General features: G+C 44.6%; 1 protein-coding gene across 1 annotated transcript in view; it reads left to right on the top strand.

Moving 5' to 3' along the window:
* LOC122541206 (zinc finger protein 729-like) overlaps window positions 1-17,515 on the top strand; it is a 62,585-nt gene extending 45,070 nt beyond the window's left edge. The window contains exon 4 of the mRNA XM_043677831.1: window positions 14,693-17,515. Coding sequence (XP_043533766.1) covers window positions 14,693-15,335 — 643 coding nt within the window. The 3' untranslated portion in view covers window positions 15,336-17,515. The remainder of the gene's footprint in view (window positions 1-14,692) is intronic.
* Window positions 17,516-17,807: the final 292 nt, after the last annotated feature.

Below are 17,807 nucleotides of genomic sequence, written 5' to 3'. Positions count from 1 at the left end.
AATTTTTCCCCTCTCAACCTAAACCTGTGCCCTCCACTTCTGGACTCTCCCATCCCAGGTCAAAGGTAATATTGCTGGAAAAGCACAGCCAGACAGCATCTGAGGAGCAGGAGAATCAACGCTTCAAATATAAGCCTTTAATCAGGAATGAGGCTTGTGGCCAAAGGGGGCTGAGAGATAAATGGGATGGGGGGTGGGGTAGGGGGAATGTAGCGAAATCCACACTGATCCCGTGTGGTTGGAGGATCCCAAGGCGGAAGATGAGGTGTCAGGTGGTTAGGGTTTGGCGGTGGAGGAGGCCCAGAGCTTGCATGTCCTTGGCGAAGTGGGAGGGGAAGTTAAATGCCCACCTCCAACACACCCGATCCGCCTAGACACCCAGTGCTGGTCTGTTACCCGCCCTCAATCTCTTCATTTCCAACTGCCGCCTTGAAGTTGTCTGCCCAACCTGTCCATCCCTCTCACCCACTCCAATCTCTCATCCTCACAACGCACAGCCCTCCACTCCCTCCGCACCAACCCCAACATCACTATCAAACTAGCAGACAAAGGGGGCACAGTGGTAGTTTGGCACAACGACCTCTACACCGCTGAAGCCAAGTGCCAACTCGCAGACACCTCCTCTTACTGCCCACTCGACCATGACCTCACCTTCCATCACCAAACTATCATCTCCCAGACCATCCACAACCTCATCACCACAGGGGATCTCCCATTCAAAGGATGCAACCTCATAGTCCCGGAACCCCACACTACCCAGTTCTACTTCCTACCCAAAATTCAGAAACTCGACTGCCCGGTCAACCCATCATCTCAGCCTGTCCTGCCCCACTGAACTTATCTCTGCATTCCTTGACGCCTGTCCCCCTTAGTCCAGGAACTCCCCCCCTACGTTAAGGACACCACCCTCAACCTCGACCTCCTCCCTGACTTTCATTTCCCCAGCCCCCAACACTTCACCTTCACCATGGATATGCAGTCCCTGTACACATCGAACCGCCATGATGAAGGACTCCAAGCCCTCCATTTCTTTGTCTCATGCCGACTCAAGCTGTGTCCTTCCATTGACATGCTCATTCAATTGGCTGAACTGGTCCTCACCCTTAACAATTTCCCCTTCGAATCCTCCGACTTCCTCCAGACCAAAGGGATAGCCAAGGGCACCCGCATGGGCCCCAGCTCTGCCTGCCTCTTCGTCGGGTACATGGAAAAGATTATCTTCTGCAGCTACACCATTCCCCAACTTTACCTCTGCTACATCAATAACAGTATTGCCGCCACCTCATACTTCGATGAGGAAGTTGAACTTCACTAACACCTTCCACCCCAACCTCAAGTTCACCTGGACCATCTCGGACACCTCCCTCCCCTTACTGGACCTCTCCATCTCCATTTCTAGCGACTGATTCAACAGGGACATCTACTAAAAACCCACCAACTCCCACAGTTACCTGGTCTTTGCTTCCTTTCACCCTGCCTCCTGTAAGAACTTTATCCCTTATTCTCAATTCCTCCGCCTCCACCACATCTGCTCCAAGTAGGACCAATTCTACCATATTCATCCCAGAGAGTCTCCTTCTTCAAAGATCTCCCACGTGGTCGACGATGCCTTCCAGTGCATCTCCTCCATTTCCTGCACCTGCGCCCTTGAACACAACCCCTACAATCGCAACAAGAACAGAACCCCTTGGTCCTCACCTTCCACCTCAACAACCTCAAGACACATCGCATCATCCTCTGCCATTTCCGCTTCCTACAAACAGACCTCACCACCAGGGATATATTTCCCTCCCCACCCATATCTGCGAACCGGAGAAAACATTCCATCTACGACTGCCTTGTTAGGTCCATGCCCCAACCGCTCCTCCTCCACTACCGCCACCAATCCAGCCTCCACTCCCGGCACCTTCTCCTGCCACCGCAAGAAGTACAAAATGTGCGCCCACACCTTCCCCCTTACCTCCATCCAAGGCCCCAAAGGATCTTTCCACCCAACAGAGATTTACCTGTACCTCCACACATTGTGGTACTGTGTTCGTTGCTCCCGATGTGGTCTCTTCTACATTGGGGAGATAGGACACCGACTTGGAGTCATAGAGTCATACTGATGTACAGCATGGAAACAGACCCTTCAGTCCAACCCGTTCATGCCAATCAGATATCCCAACCCAATCTAGTCCCACCTCCCAGCACCCGGCCCATATCCCTCCAAACCCTTCCTATTCATATACCCATCCAAATGCCTCTTAAATGTTGCAATTGTACCAGCCTCCACCACATCCCTGGCAGCTCATCCCATACACGTACCACCCTCTATGTGAAAAAGTTGCCCCTTCGGTCTCTTTTACATCTTTCCCCTCTCACCCTAAACCTATGCCCTCTAGTTCTGGACTCCCCGACCCCAGGGAAAAGACTTTGTCTATTTATCCTATCCACGCCCCTCATAATTTTGTAAACCTCTACAAGGTCACCCCCTCAACCTCCGACACTCCAGGGAAAACAGCAGCAGCCTGTTCAGCCTCTCCCTGTAGCTCAGATCCTCAACCCTGGCAACATCCTTGTAAATCTTTTCTGAACCTTTTCAAGTTTCACAACATCTTTCCAATAGGAATGAGATCAGAATATTGGCAGGGAAATTTGCTAGAACTGCTTGGGAGGATTTAAACTAGGAAGGTGGGTGGGTGTTGGGGGGGTGGTAGAACCCAGGGAAATAGTGAGGAAAGAAACTGATCTGAGACGGGTACAGCTGAGAACAGAAGTGAGTCAAACAGTCAGGGCAGGCAGGGACAAGGTAGGACGAATAAATTAAACTGCACTTATTTCAATGCAAAGGGCCTAACAGGGAAGGCAGATGAACTTAGGGCATGGTTAGGAACATGGGACTGGGATGTCATAGCAATTACAGAAACATGGCTCAGGGATGGGCAGGACTGGCAGCATAATGTTCCAGGATACAAATGCTACAGGAAGGATAGAAAGGGAGGCAAGAGAGGAGGGGGAGTGGCATTTTTGATAAGGGATAGCATTACAATTGTGGTGAGGGAAGATATTCCCGGAAATACATCCAGGGAAGTTATTTGGGTGGAACTGAGAAATAAGAAAGGGATGATCACCTTATTGGGATTGTATTATAGACCCCCCAACAGTCAGAGGGAAATTGAGAAACAAACTTGTAAGGTGATCTCAGCTATCTGTAAGAATAATAGGGTAGTTATGGTAAGGGATTTTAACTTTCCAAACATCGACTGGGACTGCAATAGTGTTAAAGGTTTAGATGGAGAGGAATTTCTTAAGTATGTACAAGACAATTTTCTGATTCGGTATGTGAATGCACCTTCTAGAGAAGGTGCAAAACGTGACCTCCTCTTGGGAAATAAGGCAGGGCAGGTGACTGAGGTGTCAGTAGGGGAGCACTTTGGGGCCAGCAACCATAATTCTATTCATTTTAGAATAGTGATGGAAAAGGATAGACCAGATCTAAAAGTTGAAGTTCTAATTTGGAGAATGGCCAATTTTGACGGCATTAGGCAAGAATTTTCGAAAGCTGATCGGAGGCAGATGTTCGCAGGTAAAGGGACGGCTGGAGAATGGGAAGCCTCCAGAAATTAGATAACAAGAATCCAGAGAAAGTATATTCCTGTCAGGGTGAAAGGAAAGGCTGGTAGGTATAGGGAATGCTGGATGACTAAAGAAATTGAGGGTTTGGTTAAGAAAAAGAAGGAAGCATATGTCAGGTATAGACAGGATAGAACAAGTGAATCCTTAGAAGAGTATAAAGAAAGTAGGAGTATACTTAAGAGGAAAATCAGGAGGGCAAAACGGGGACATGAGATACTTTGGCAAACAGAATTAAGGAGAATCCAAAGGGTTTTACAAATATGTTAAGGACAAAAGGGTAACTAGGGAGAGAATAGGCCCCTCAAAGATCAACAAGGCGGCCTTTGTGTGGAGCCACAGAAAATGGGGGAGATACTAAATGAATATTTTGCATCAGTATTGGAAAAGGATATGGAAGATATAGACTGTAGGCAAATAGATGGTGACATCTTGCAAAATGTCCAGATTACAGAGGAGGAAGTGCTGGATGTCTTGAAACGGTTAAAAGTGGATTAATCCCCAGGACCTGAGAACTCTGTGGGAAGCTAGAGAAGTGATTGCTGGGCCTCTTGCTGAGATATTTGTATCATCGATAGTCACAGGTGAGGTGCCGGAAGACCGGAGGTTGGCAAACGTGGTGCCACTGTTTAAGAAGAGCGGTACAGACAAGCCAGGGAACTATAGACCGGTGAGCCTGACCTCGGTGGTGGGCAAGTTGTTGGTGGGAATCCTGAGGGACTTGTGGAATGTTTCAGAGATATCTCTGGGACACACGCACTAAACAACCCCACCCTCCTGTGGCCGAACACTTTAACTTCCTCTCCCACTCCACCAAGATATGCAAGTCCTGGGCCTCCTCCATCACTAAACCCTAACCACCCAATGCCAATAGACAATAGACAATAGGTGCAGGAGTAGGCCATTCTGCTCTTTGAGCCTGCACCACCATTCAATATGATCATGGCTGATCATCCTTAATTAGTATCCTGTTCCTGCCTTATCTCCATAACCCTTTTCCACTATCCTTGAGAGCTCTATCCAACTCTTTCTTAAATGAATCCAGAGACTGGGCCTCCACTGCCCTCTGGGGCAGAGCATTCCACACAGCCACCACTCTCTGGGTGAAGAAGTTTCTCCTCATCTCTGTCCTAAATGGTCTACCCCGTATTTTTAAGCTGTGTCCTCTGGTTCGGCACTCCCATCAGCGGAAACATGTTTCCTGCCTCCAGAGTGTCCAATCCTTTAATAATCTTATCTCAGTCAGATCCCCTCTCAGTCTTCTAAACTCAAGGGTATACAAGCCTAGTCGCTTGTTCTGCCTGGAGGAAGAACACCTCATCTTCCACCTTGTGACCCTCCAACCACACGGGATCAATTTGTATTTCACCAGTTCCTCATTTCCCCTCCTCCCACCTTATCCCAGATCCAACCTTCCAATTCGGCACCACCCTCTTGAACTGTCCTATCTGTCCATCTCTCTTCCCACCTATCCATTCCACCCTCCTCTCCAAGCTATCACATTCACCCCCACATTCGTCTACCTATCGCATTACCAGCTATCTTCCCCTCCCCAGTAACCCCTACCCCCCAACCCCCACTTATCTCTCAGCCTACCTGGGCCACAAGCTTCATTCTTGATAAAGGGCTAATGCTCGAAATGTTGATTCTCCTGCTCCTCGGATGTTGCCTGACCGGCTGTGCTTTTCCAGCACCACATTCTTCAACTTTGAACTGCAGCATCTGTGGTCCTCACTTTCTCCCCAACCCCAGGGAAAAGACATTGTCTATTTCCCCTATCCATATACCTCATGATTTTATAAAGTCTATAAGGTCACCCCTCAGCCTTCGGCACTCCAGAGAAAATAGTCCCAGCCGATTCAGTCATTGCCTAGAGCTCAAACCCTTGAACCCTGGCAACACCCTTGTAAATCTTTTCTAAACCCTTTCAAGTTTCACAAGATCCTTCCCAAAAGAAGGAGACCAGAATTGCACACAACATTCCAAAAGTGGCTTAACCAATGTTCTGTACATTTGCAACATGTCCTTCCATCTCCTGTACTCAATGCTCTGACCAATAAAGTATACCAAATGCCATCTACATTATTCTATCTACCTGAGACACTACCTTCAAGGTACTATGAACCTGCACTCCAAGGTCTCTTTGTTCAGCAACACTTCCTGGGATCTTATCATTAAGTGTATATATCCTTCCCTGATTTGCCTTTCCAAAATGCAGCACCTCACATTTATCTAAGTAAACTCCATCTGCCACTCCTCGGCCCAATGGCCCATCTGATCAAGATCTCATTGTACTCTGAGGTAACCTTCTTTGCTGTCCACTACACCTCCAATTTTGTTGTGATCTGAAAACATACTAACTATAACTCCTATGTTCACATCCAAATCTTTTATACAAATGACAAAAAGCAGTGGACCCGGTACTGATCCTTGTGGCACACCACTGATCAATGGCCTCCAGTCTGAAAAGCAACCCTCCAGCACCACCCTCTGTCTTCTACCTTCGAGCCAGTTCTGTATCCAAATGGCTGTATTCTATGTGATCTGACCCTGCTCAGAAGTCTATTATGTGGAACCTTGTCGAGTGCCTTACTGAAGTCCAAATATATCATGTTCACCTCTCTGACTTCATCAATCCTCTTTGTTACTTCTTCAAAAAACTCAATTAAGTTAGTGAGACATGATTTCCCTCACACAAAGCCATATTGGCTCTCCGCAATCAATCCTTGACTCTCCAAATATATGTAAATCCTGTTCCTCAGGATTCTCTCCAACAACTTGCTCATCACCAATATGAGGCTCACCAGTATATAGTTCCCTGGTTTTTCCTCACTGCCATTGTTCAGTAGTAGCATCATGTTAGCCAACTTTCAGTCTTCTGGCACCTCACCTTTGACTATTGATGATCCAAATATCTCAGCAAGGGGCTCAGCAATCACTTCCCTAGCTTCCCACATAGTTCTAGGGTATACCTGGAGACTCATCCACCTTTATGTGTTTTAAGACATCCAGCACCCCCTCCTCTGCAATATGGACATTTTTCAAGATGTCACCATCTATTTCCACGCATTCTGTATCATCCATGTCCTTCTCCACAGTAAACACTGATGCAAAATACTCATTTAGTATCTTCCCCCATCTCCTGCGGTTCCACACAAAGGCCGCCTTGCTGATCTTTGAGGTGTCCTATTCTCTCCCAAGTTACACTTTTGTCCTTAATCTATTTATAAAATGGCCTTGGATTCTCCTTAATCCTATTTGCCAAAGCTGTCTCATGTCCCCATTTTGCCCTCCTGATTTCCCTCTTAAGTATAGTCCTACTGCCTTTGTACTCTTCTAAGGATTCACTTGATCTCTGCTGTCGATATGTGACATATGCTTCCTTCTTTTTCTCAACCAAACCTCAATTTCTCCAGTCATCTAGCATTTCCTCACCCTAATAAGAACATAATATCTCTGGATTTTCATGAGCTCATTTTTGAAGGCTTCCCATTTTCCAACCATCCCTTCATCTGCGAACATCCACACCCAATCAACTTTTGAAAGTTCTTGCCTAACACTGTCAAAATTGGCCTTTCTCCAATTTAGAACTGTAACTTTTAGATTCTGCCTATCCTTTTCCATAACTATTTTATGGTCACTGGCCTCAATGTGCTCCCCCAATGACATCTCAGTCACTTGCCCTGCCTTATTTCCCAAGAGTAGGTCAAAGTTTTGTACATTCTCTTATATGTACATCGACACACTGAATCAGAAAATGTTCTTGTGAACATTTAACAAATTTCTCTCCTTTTATCACTATTTTAAAATGTCAATCAGAGACAAAGATAGAGTTATAGAGTCATACAGCACGGAAACAGACCCTTCTGTCCAACTTGTCTGCATGGACCAGATACTGATTTTGTCCTATTTGGCAGCCTTTGACCCACATCCTTTTAAACCCTTCCTATTCATGCGCCTTTTAAATATTGCAACTGGATCCACCTCCACCACTTTCTCTGGCAGCTTGTCCCATACACACACACCACCATCTGTGTGAAAAGGTTACCCCTTGGGTTCCATTTAACGCTATGGCAGTCCCAGTCTATGTTTGGAAAGTTAAAATCCCACCCTATTATTCTTACAGAGAACTCAGATCACCTTACAAATTTGTTTCTCAACTTCCCACTGACTATTGGGGTGGTCTTTAGTACAATCCAAATGAGGTAATCATCCCTTTCTTATTTCTCAGTTCGACCCAAATAACTTGCCTGGACATTTCCCCAGGAATATCCCCCCCTCAGTACAGCCATCATGTTATCCCTTATCAAAAATGCCACTCCCCGTCCTCTCTTGCTCCCCTTGCTATCCTCCTTATAGCCTTTGTATCTTGGCAGATTAAGCTGCCAGACCTGTAATTGCTATGATATCCAAGTCCCTTGTTCCTTACCATGACCTGATTTCATCTGCCTTCCTTGTTAGGCCTCTTGCATTGAAATAAATGCAGTTTAACTTACCTCATTCTCTGTTTTGTTCCTGCCTGCCCTGACTGTTTAACTTGCTCATATTCCCGACTGGACCAGTCTCAGACTGATCCCTTTCCACATTATCTCCCTGAGTCCCATCCCCCAAGAATCTCAAGCAAATCTCCCTACCAGTTTATTAGTCTCCTTCCATTTCAGGTTGTAAACATTTACACCATCAGGTGAAGACAATACAGCCCCTCAAGACCAGTACCAATTTAATTACATCATGGCTGACCCATAATAAAACTAGGAACAACAGAATGTCATTCAGTCCCTCATGCCAATTTGAATCTCATTGCTTCGTACAATAGCCCCATCTATTTACAGCCTCCCGTATTCCTTAACACCCTTGCTGACATAAATCAATCAATTTAATCAATTCATTGAAAGTGGAATCGCAGGTAGCCAGTGTGGTGAGAAGGTGTTTTGTACCTTGCCTTCATTGGTCAGTGCATTCAGTATAGAAGTTGGAAAGTCATATTGTAGGCTGTACAGGACATTGGTGAGATCAGTTTTAGAATACTGCATACAGTTCTGGTCTCCCTACTATAAGAAGGATGTTGTTAAACTTGAAAAGGTTCCGAAAAAATTTACAAGGATGTAGCTGGTATTGGACAGTTTGATCTGTAGGGTGGGCTGAATAGCCCGGGGCTTTTATCCTTAAGCATTGAAGGCTGAGGGTGACCTTATGGAAGTTTAATAAATCATGAGAGGCATGGTAATGTGAATTGGCAATTTCTTTTTTTCCCAGAGTAGGGGAACCCATAACTAGTGAGCATAGTTTTAAGGTGAGAGGGAAAGTATTTAAATGAAACCCAAAGGGTAACCTTTTCATAGAGATGGTGGTGTGTGTGTGTATGGGACAAGCTGCCAGAGAAAGTGGTGGAGGTGGATTCAGTTGCAATATTTAAAAGGCACCTGGATAGGTATATGAATAGGAAGGGTTTAAAAGGATATGGATCAAAGGCTGCTAAATAGGACAAAATCAATTTCGAATATCTGGTCCATGCAGACAAGTTGGACAGAAGGGTCTGTTTCTGTGCTGTTTGACTCTATAGCTCTAGCTTTGACTCTGATTGACATTTCAAAATAGTGATTGTGCTGGGGTATTGGGTAATGACAGGATTTGGCTGGGAACATTATTCTGTGTGTTGTGATGGTGTTCAGCTCGGGAAATATATTTTGCATTGAGAATCGGCTGGATGGGAATGGCTCAGATTGTTTGATTAGTTCAAACAGTAAGTTCTCTGCTTGTCACGGAATGTGACAGTGAATTTGAGATTTGTTTGTGAATGAAAATTTTCTTTAACCCCAGAACTCGAACCCACAATCCTGGTTTGGGAGGCTAGTACCTTGTCCATTAGGACACTGAGGCTGTCCAAGATAAGGATTTGATGATTGTAAGGTGTCCACTTAAGTAATCACTGCCAAATTTCACACCTTTTTATGGCCTGCCACCTTCTTTCAAACACAGCCCAACTGGATCGACTCCAGCAATGAGCTGAAAGGATTGGGATTTGCATGGCAGCAATTAATGCTGCAAAGTATTGTCTGTGTGTGAGAAACAGTTGTCCAAAAAGAACTTCCCTTGCTTAATCAGACTCTCAGTTTTGGTGATTTCCCCGACCCTGATTCCTGGCCCCACCTTGATCATACTGTCTCATCCAGTCTCACTCTCATACTATCAATCACAGAGAAGGCCATCTTTGATCACTTCCATGGACAGCTCAGCACTGATATCTCCCTTCGATATTCCAGATTGACCACCTTCTGTAACCCTCCAATGGTAATAACTATTCCCCAATGCAATGACAACTGCACTCTCAGAATCCCATATGTTTCAACCTTTGATCTTTCATTCACCCCAACATTTCTGCAGCAACTGCTTAACTCAAAGCCACCCTCACCTCTGGAGTCAGAGTCAGTGGGCATGAAGTGTTAACTTGGTTCTCTCTCCACAAATCTCCCAGACCTGCTGATTTCTCCAGCAATTTTTGTTTGCATTTGTTTCAGATCTTCAGAATCCACAGTTCTTTGTTTTATTTTAAGGATTGGTCTGGGAACTGGACTCGTGAATAAATTGGGACGGGGAATAGACTGGAACATTAATGGAGAAGTGAATTAACTGTGGCACCTTGGGAGAGGAGCTGTGCAATTAAATGTCGACCCTTAGAAATTGGAGCTAAGGAGTCGACTCTTTAACAGGGCAGTGAGGTCAAACTCAACGCATGGGACTGACATTCTTACAATTAGCCCCAACTCACTTCCTGGGTAATAGAGCAATACATCGTATTTCCGTCTCCTATTTTCCGAGATGTTTCCCTGGTGTACTCTTTCTCTCCTTTGCCGCGCTGTTTGTGCACCTGCTGAGCCCAGCACTGCAAGTCATGGATGCCTGATCAGCTGTCAAACACATTCGAGGCTGCACTTCCCACATTGATGTCAGTTTGAAGGCTAGCAAGAATGAACAATGCTATTTCCACACTAGAAATCGAGACATCAGCTGCAATAAGTGAGACTTAATTCAGGTGGGAAACGACAAGTTTAAGTATCCCCTAATCTGCTGCTCAAAGTCACCTCCGATTCCCCGGTCAGTTTCCCAAGTTTTAGGAAACTCATGTTGCTCCAGAAATATTTGGATTGACTGTGAGAGACGTCAATCAGAGAGCCCACCCACTCTGCCCATTGTCTCCTCTTCCTCTTCCAGAGCTGGTTCACTTCCTATAGGGACTGAAAACCAAGTGAGGAGATGGTGAGTGAAGGAGCAGCTTTTATACAAATTGTATCCCATAATATCCACACCAATCTTCAGGCAGTCTGACTATCCTGTGGGCAGTCAGGGGTGGAAATGTCCCTTATGCTGTGTGAGAAGATCCAGCTGAGAGAGCTGTTTACTCGGTGCTTTGTGCTGAACTGTGTGACTGGAGCTGTGTGTTGGATATTGAGTGTGTTTATTGGAAACATTTCCCTCTGATTTCCAGGCTGAGGATTGTTGATGCCACATTCCTGAATATGGTAGGGCGAGGTTTAAGTATCTGGAAGGTGTAGACTGTGTTAGAATTCTAACTTACTGTTTTAAGTACTGTGTTTGTTGGAAGCTGGGTATTATCTTATAGACTAACATAGAAAATAGAAACAGGATTAGCATATTTGATCCTTCAAGATTCGGAGATGCCGGTACAAAGTTAAAAATCACACAACACCAGGTTATAGTCCAATAGGTTTAACTGGAAGCACACTAGCTTTCGGAGCGTCGCTCCTTCATCAGGTGATAATCCGAAAGCTAGTGTGCTTCCAATTAAACCTGTTGGACTATAACCTGGTGTTGTGTGATTTTTAACTTTGATCCTTAAAGTTTGCACCACCATTCATTGTAATCATGACTAATCATTAAACTCAATTGCCTGTCCCATGTTTCCCACCATATCCTTTGATTCCTTTCGCTCCAAGTGCTCTGGTCCAGATCCTTCTTGAAAGGATGTTTTGAATGTTCTGTCTGTGACTGTTTTCTGAGGTAGCAAATCCCACATTCTTGCCACTCTCTGGATAAAACAAAAAAAGTTCTCATCTCGATCCTAACAGGTTGGTTCCATAGCTTGGGACTTTCTAGACACATCTGCAATCGGCAGCATTCTTCCTGTATTTGCATCTAGTCCTGATAGATATTTGTAGGTTTCTTTTGAGATTCTCACTCATTCTTATGAACTCCAGTCAATATAATCCTAACTAATTCAATCTCTACTCATATCAGTCCAGCCAACCCAGGGATCAATTTGGTAAACCTTTGCTGCACTCCCTCTATAGTAAGAACATGCTTTCTCAGATAAGGAGATCAAAATTGCACATGATATTCCAGGTGTAGTTTGACAAAGGCCATGTGTAATTGCAACAAATATTCTTGCTCCTGTATCCCCTCATCTTGAAGGTCAACACCTGCTACATGTACATGCTTACCTTCAGCGACTGGTGTAGGAAGCCACCCATGTATTGTTGCACATTCCCCGCTCTCAGTTTGTAGCCACTGAGCTAATAGTCTGCCTTCCTGCTTTTGCTCCCAAAGTGGATAACGAAATTGGTGAAGCCGAAGAGGAAAGAAAGGACAGAGTGGTTGGACTCTCTGATGAACCACTCTCACAGCCAGTCCAAATATTTCTGGAGCAACATGAATTTCCTGAAACAAAACCAGAAATTCCTGGCAAAACTCAGCAGATTTGGCAGTATCTGTGGGGAACAAAACAGAGTTAACGTTTCTGTTCTGATGAAGAGTCACTGAACTGAAAATGTTAACTCTGCTATTTCCCACAGTTGCTGCCAGACCTGCTGAATTTGTCAAGCAAATCTGGGAGTTTATTTTGCGGGGAGTTGGAGTGCAACTAACCTTCTTGATACAGCCTCTCTCCACAGTCCATTAGCAGGACAGAGTCATATAACTCAATCAGACCCTTCGGTCCAACTCATCCGTATCCTGATGAAGGGCTTTTGCCCGAAATGTCGATTTTACTGCTTCTCGGATGCTGCTTGAACTGCTGTGCTTTTCCAGCACCACTCTAATCTAGGCCCAGAACTACTCCCAATATTCCAAGTCTGGTCAAACCAGAGCTTTGTATCACTTAAACATGACTTCCAACACCTTGTATTCTCTTCCTTGAGATATTCCATGAGCCTTTTTGATGTTTAATGTTTTCATTACCTGGTTCCTCAAGTCTCTTAAAAACTGACTATCTGATGGTTTCTATTCATTTGCCTGATGAGTGGAGCTGCAATAACACAACTTCAGTCAGAAGTACAGAGACAATCTCTGCACCCGCCAAACCAACTCCAGCTGTACGCCAGGCACCAGCCCCCAGCCCTGCCGAGTTTTTACCATCCCCTTCAGACCTCCCCCTCACTGAGGATGAATGATCAGTCCTCAATAAAGCTCTCACCTTCATCCCAAAATGCTCCCAGGTCAACGAATTCCATTTGCATTGCGACATCGAACTTTTCTTCCTCCACCTCCATGCTTACGTTTTCGTTTGTGACTCCCACCCACCGTCCGAGGACCCCTTCTTCCACCTCAAACATAGTCCATCCTCTTGGACACCCGGTCCTGGTCTCTTACCTGCCCTAGATCACTTCATCTCCAACTGCTGCTGTGACATTAACTGTCTCAACCTGTCCACCTCACTTACCCACTCCAAACTCGCAAAGCACAGCCATCCACTACCTCCGCTCCAACCTCCAACCCAACCATTAAACCAGCAGTCAAAGGGGATTCAGTGGTAGTTTGGCGCATCAAACTCTACGTTGCTGAAGCTAGGTGCCAATTGACAAACACCTCATCCTACCGCCCCCTCGACCACAGCCTCACCTCCCATCACCAAACCATCAGTATGAAAGGGTTTTGCCCAAAATGTCAACACTCCTGCTCCTTAGATTCTGCCTGACCTGCTGTGCTTTTTCAGCGCCACACATTTTTGACTTTGACTCTCCAGCATCTGCAGTCATCACTTTCACTCAGAAGTAAACTGCCTGTTTGATTGGTAGCCTGTCGAACACTTCCAAATTCACTCCCTTCACAACCAATGCACAGAGATATCAGTGTAAACCATTCATACCAAGCATTGCAGTAACTCGCACAATGCTCCTTCCAAAGTTTCTTCCAAACCTGTGAATTCCAGCAGCTACAAGGACAAGGGCAGCAGATGCAGAGGAAACTCACCTGCTATAAGTTCTCCTTAAAGTTGCCCAACAAAATCCTGGATCTACTTTGATAACAGCACTCAGTGTCCCTTCAACTTCCAATACAATAGGTTGTCATGATTCAAGTAGGTGGTTCAGCACCACCTGCTGAAGGGGAAACGTAGATGGGCAACAAATATTAGTCAGGCCAGTCAGCTACACCCATTTCTGGGGAAAATATGAATTTTTTAAAAATAGTATGAAATTTTGGCTCTTTCATTAAGGGTAAGATAGAGTTAGAAGAAATCATGTTTCCTTTCCCTGTTTTACAGATGGAATGCACCATGCTATACTGGAAAATACAGAGAGGATAGACATGGCAGATGGATCTTGATTCTCACACATGGAACAATTGTACAACTGTGGGAAGACATCCAATCCTTTCAGAACATTGGTCAATACAGAGAAAGTTGGGCATTTAAACCATCATCTGGAAATAGGTTGGGTCAGGGGAGCTTTGACATATCAGATCTGAAACTTGTCAGCCGTGAGGAGCCTTCCATTAGAACCAGGTTCAACAAATATAGGAAATCTTGATGAAATGAAATGAAAAATAATCAAATCTCCATACTTCAAAAAGGATACCAGTGCAAGTCCAGAAAATCCAAAAGCGAGCAGCTTCCGACTCTCCTGGTGCAGCTCACAGTAGCAGAATCTTGTTACTACTCAGCCTGTCAAACAGGAGAAGCTGCCCCGTGAATGATCGGTTACGGTGAGGCTGGGAAGAAGTGTGAGTGACTCCAAGTGTAGTGAGAGCTTTAATCATTCATCGAGCCTTGTGAGCCACTGACTCATTCCTCCAGATGAGAGACAGTTCAAGTGTATGAAGAGGGCCCCTGGGTTTCATAAAGTCTCTTATCACATAAGGTGCATTTGTTGTACAGCAACAGCTTCATGGAAGAGAAGTCACTGAAGTGTGAGGTTTGTGATCCAGCCTTCACAATGCCAATGACACTTGTGAATCATCAATATATTCACACTGGTGAGAAGCCATTCAAGTGTGAGGTGTGTGACAAAACATTCTTGTACTCATCAACCCTCCGCAGACACCAACAGCTTCACACAGGGGAGAAACCCTTTAAATGTGATGTGTGTGACAAATCATTCTTACAGTCGTGGGGTCTCCTTGAACACCAGCGCATTCACACAGGAGAGAAACCATTCACGTGCAAGGTGTGCATCAAATCATTCTCTACTTCTTCAGCCCTTCGTGTTCACCAGCGCATTCACACAGGACAGAAACCATTCACCTGCAAGGTGTGTGACAAATCATTCTCACACTCATCCACACTCCACGGACATCAACGCATTCACACTCGGGAAAAACCATTCACATGTGACATATGTGACAAGTCATTTACCAATTCATCAACCCTCCATGCACACCAACGCATTCACACAGGGGAGAAACCATTCACGTGCAAGGTATGCGACAAATCTTTCTCACAGTTATCACACCTCCGCAGACACCGATGTATTCACAAAGGCGAGTAACCATCAACAGGCACTGTACATGACAAATATTCTGTAATTTATTGGCTTTCCACAAACACAGATGCACTCACACATGTGATGTATGCAACAAACCCTTCTCGAGGCCTTTGACCCTCCTGTTCCATCAGAAGATTCACACAGGAGCAACTCTTCAGGCATGAGGGGTGTGAGAAATCCATCTCGAGACTATCAAATGTCCACTCAGACCAACTCAGTGAATACAGGAGAGATTATTTCAGTTCTTCGGCATCATTGACCATCTGTGCATACTAATACATTCATATGGAGCACAATCCCTTCATTTGTGAGATGAATCGGAAAACTTTTTCCTTACGTTAGAGTTGTGCAAATACCAGCGCAGTCACACTGGGGAAAAGCTGTTTAAGCGTGTCAGATGTAACAAATTGTTGTCAAATTCATTAACTCTTCACAGATATCAACACTTTCTCGACAGGGACGAACCATTCACTGGTAGTGTGTGTCAAATTATTCTTTTTGTAATTGCACCTCCACACACATCTAAGCATCCACAGAGGCAAGATACATTCAAGTGTAAGGTGGGTGATAAATTATGCTCACAGCCATTGAACCTCCTGCTCCATTAGATAATTCACACACTGAGTAACAATTTAACTGTGAGGTTTATGGTTAAGATTTTGTCATGTCTTCAGCTCTTCTGGAATACCAGAGGACTTATGGAGGGGAGTAAACTTTCAAATATGATTTGTGAAAAAACTTCCACCAACGTCCCCAGTCTTCAAAAGCATCAGTGGATCCATGCTGGAAAGAAACAATTCGGATGGGAGATGTGTGTTGAGGCTTTCACACAATCTTCTGGTCCCCCTGTACACAGACACTGAGAAACTCTTCTGATGCGAGTCTTATTTTAATGCTGGAACATCAGTGAATCCACTCGGAGATGGATCTCTTGAAGGGAAGAAGGAAGAGAAACTAGAGAACAGTGTGAATTCAGAGCTAGGACAGGAGGGAGCATTAATGCAAGTTTGTCTAAGGAGACAAGTGGAAGGGAAGGAAGTGGCATAGGCAGCTCGTGGGATTGTTTCAAGCTTACTTCTCTGAGCAAAGAAGTCAGTATCCAGAGTGCAGAGATTTAAAGTTAATAGATTCAAGTCAGGATTAGAGGAGATTTGAGGATAAGTGTTTTTCACCAAAGGGTGCTGACGCTCTGGAGTTGACTGTCTGAAAAGATGATAGAGTCAGAAACATTTTGAAACACTTGGATACAAACCTGAAGGAATCACTTCTCTACATTTAAAATGAAGATTGCAATTGAGCGTTCAGCAAAAAAATTCATCTTAAAATAAGTCAACATTTAAAAGCCAAAAAATACACACTGGGAGTAAAAAGGCAATTTTGGAATGAATAATTTTCATAAATTGGCCAAATCATCCTGCCAGCATTCTGTGGTACCTTGCGAACCTGGCAAACACAATGACTGATGTTTTCAATTGACCAGTCACGAGATAGTGAATGAAGCCTCAGACTACACAATGAATGTGCACCTATCCAGTTCAATGATTGACCCAACCACTGAACTCCTCTGACTACCCTGCAGAACTGTAAATAACAACAAGTCAATGAGCTGCATGGAGCCACCACATCTGAATGTGCTCCATATTCCTTGGAAACATTCATCACAGAAAACTTGCTGTTTCAAGTGAAATTAACCTAATCTGATAACCAGGGTCTTCTAAATCAAAACAAGTTTCATATGTTAATGGACTGGTCATGAATCAGGATTTGAGACTGTTACAATATGTCAGATGACACAGATTTGGGGATGTGTTTGTGCTCTTTTGTCGGTTTCACAAAATGTGTGTTTAGCAGGAAGTGTGGTCGTGGCAGTAGCAAGAGACCAACGACCCCAGAAACAGACAACAGTAAAAGCAGCAGTTGCAGCACTACACAGTGTAGAGCTTCATTGAAAATCAGTTTAAGAAGGAGATTGGATGAATTCAAACAGAACAACAAAGCTAAAGGAACAGCAAGAATTAAAGCAGCAAATTTTCAGAAACAGCAGTTCAAGGATGAACAGTGAGACTACAGCTCAGACTTTCTAGGAATAGAGTATGAGTTTGATATTGAATTAACTCAAAAAAGGAGCAGGGAACTGATGTTTGTGTGTTTATGAATCATACAATAAACTGTTGGAGAGTGAAGTTGTGAACAGTGTTAATTTTCTGCACTTTCAGGCTGAACTATAGATTTCAGAGTATAAGAGGGAGGTGTAGGTTCATCTAAGGATGGAATAACTGCTCCACATTGATACTGTGCCATCAAACATCATGGAGAAGGTAGAACACGGGTTACAGAGTAAAACACCATCAAAATAAGTGTCGGATTAATCCGGGCCACAGACACCCAGATCAAGATCAAGACTCATCCTGCCCCCATCTCTCAAGCACCTGTATTACTGACCTGAATATCAATGGAAACTGAGTTTAGGAGTAG

This window comes from Chiloscyllium plagiosum, chromosome 37 (assembly GCF_004010195.1).
Source record: "Chiloscyllium plagiosum isolate BGI_BamShark_2017 chromosome 37, ASM401019v2, whole genome shotgun sequence".
Classification (NCBI taxonomy): domain Eukaryota; kingdom Metazoa; phylum Chordata; class Chondrichthyes; order Orectolobiformes; family Hemiscylliidae; genus Chiloscyllium; species Chiloscyllium plagiosum.
This window is presented reverse-complemented; position numbering and strand designations above follow the sequence as displayed.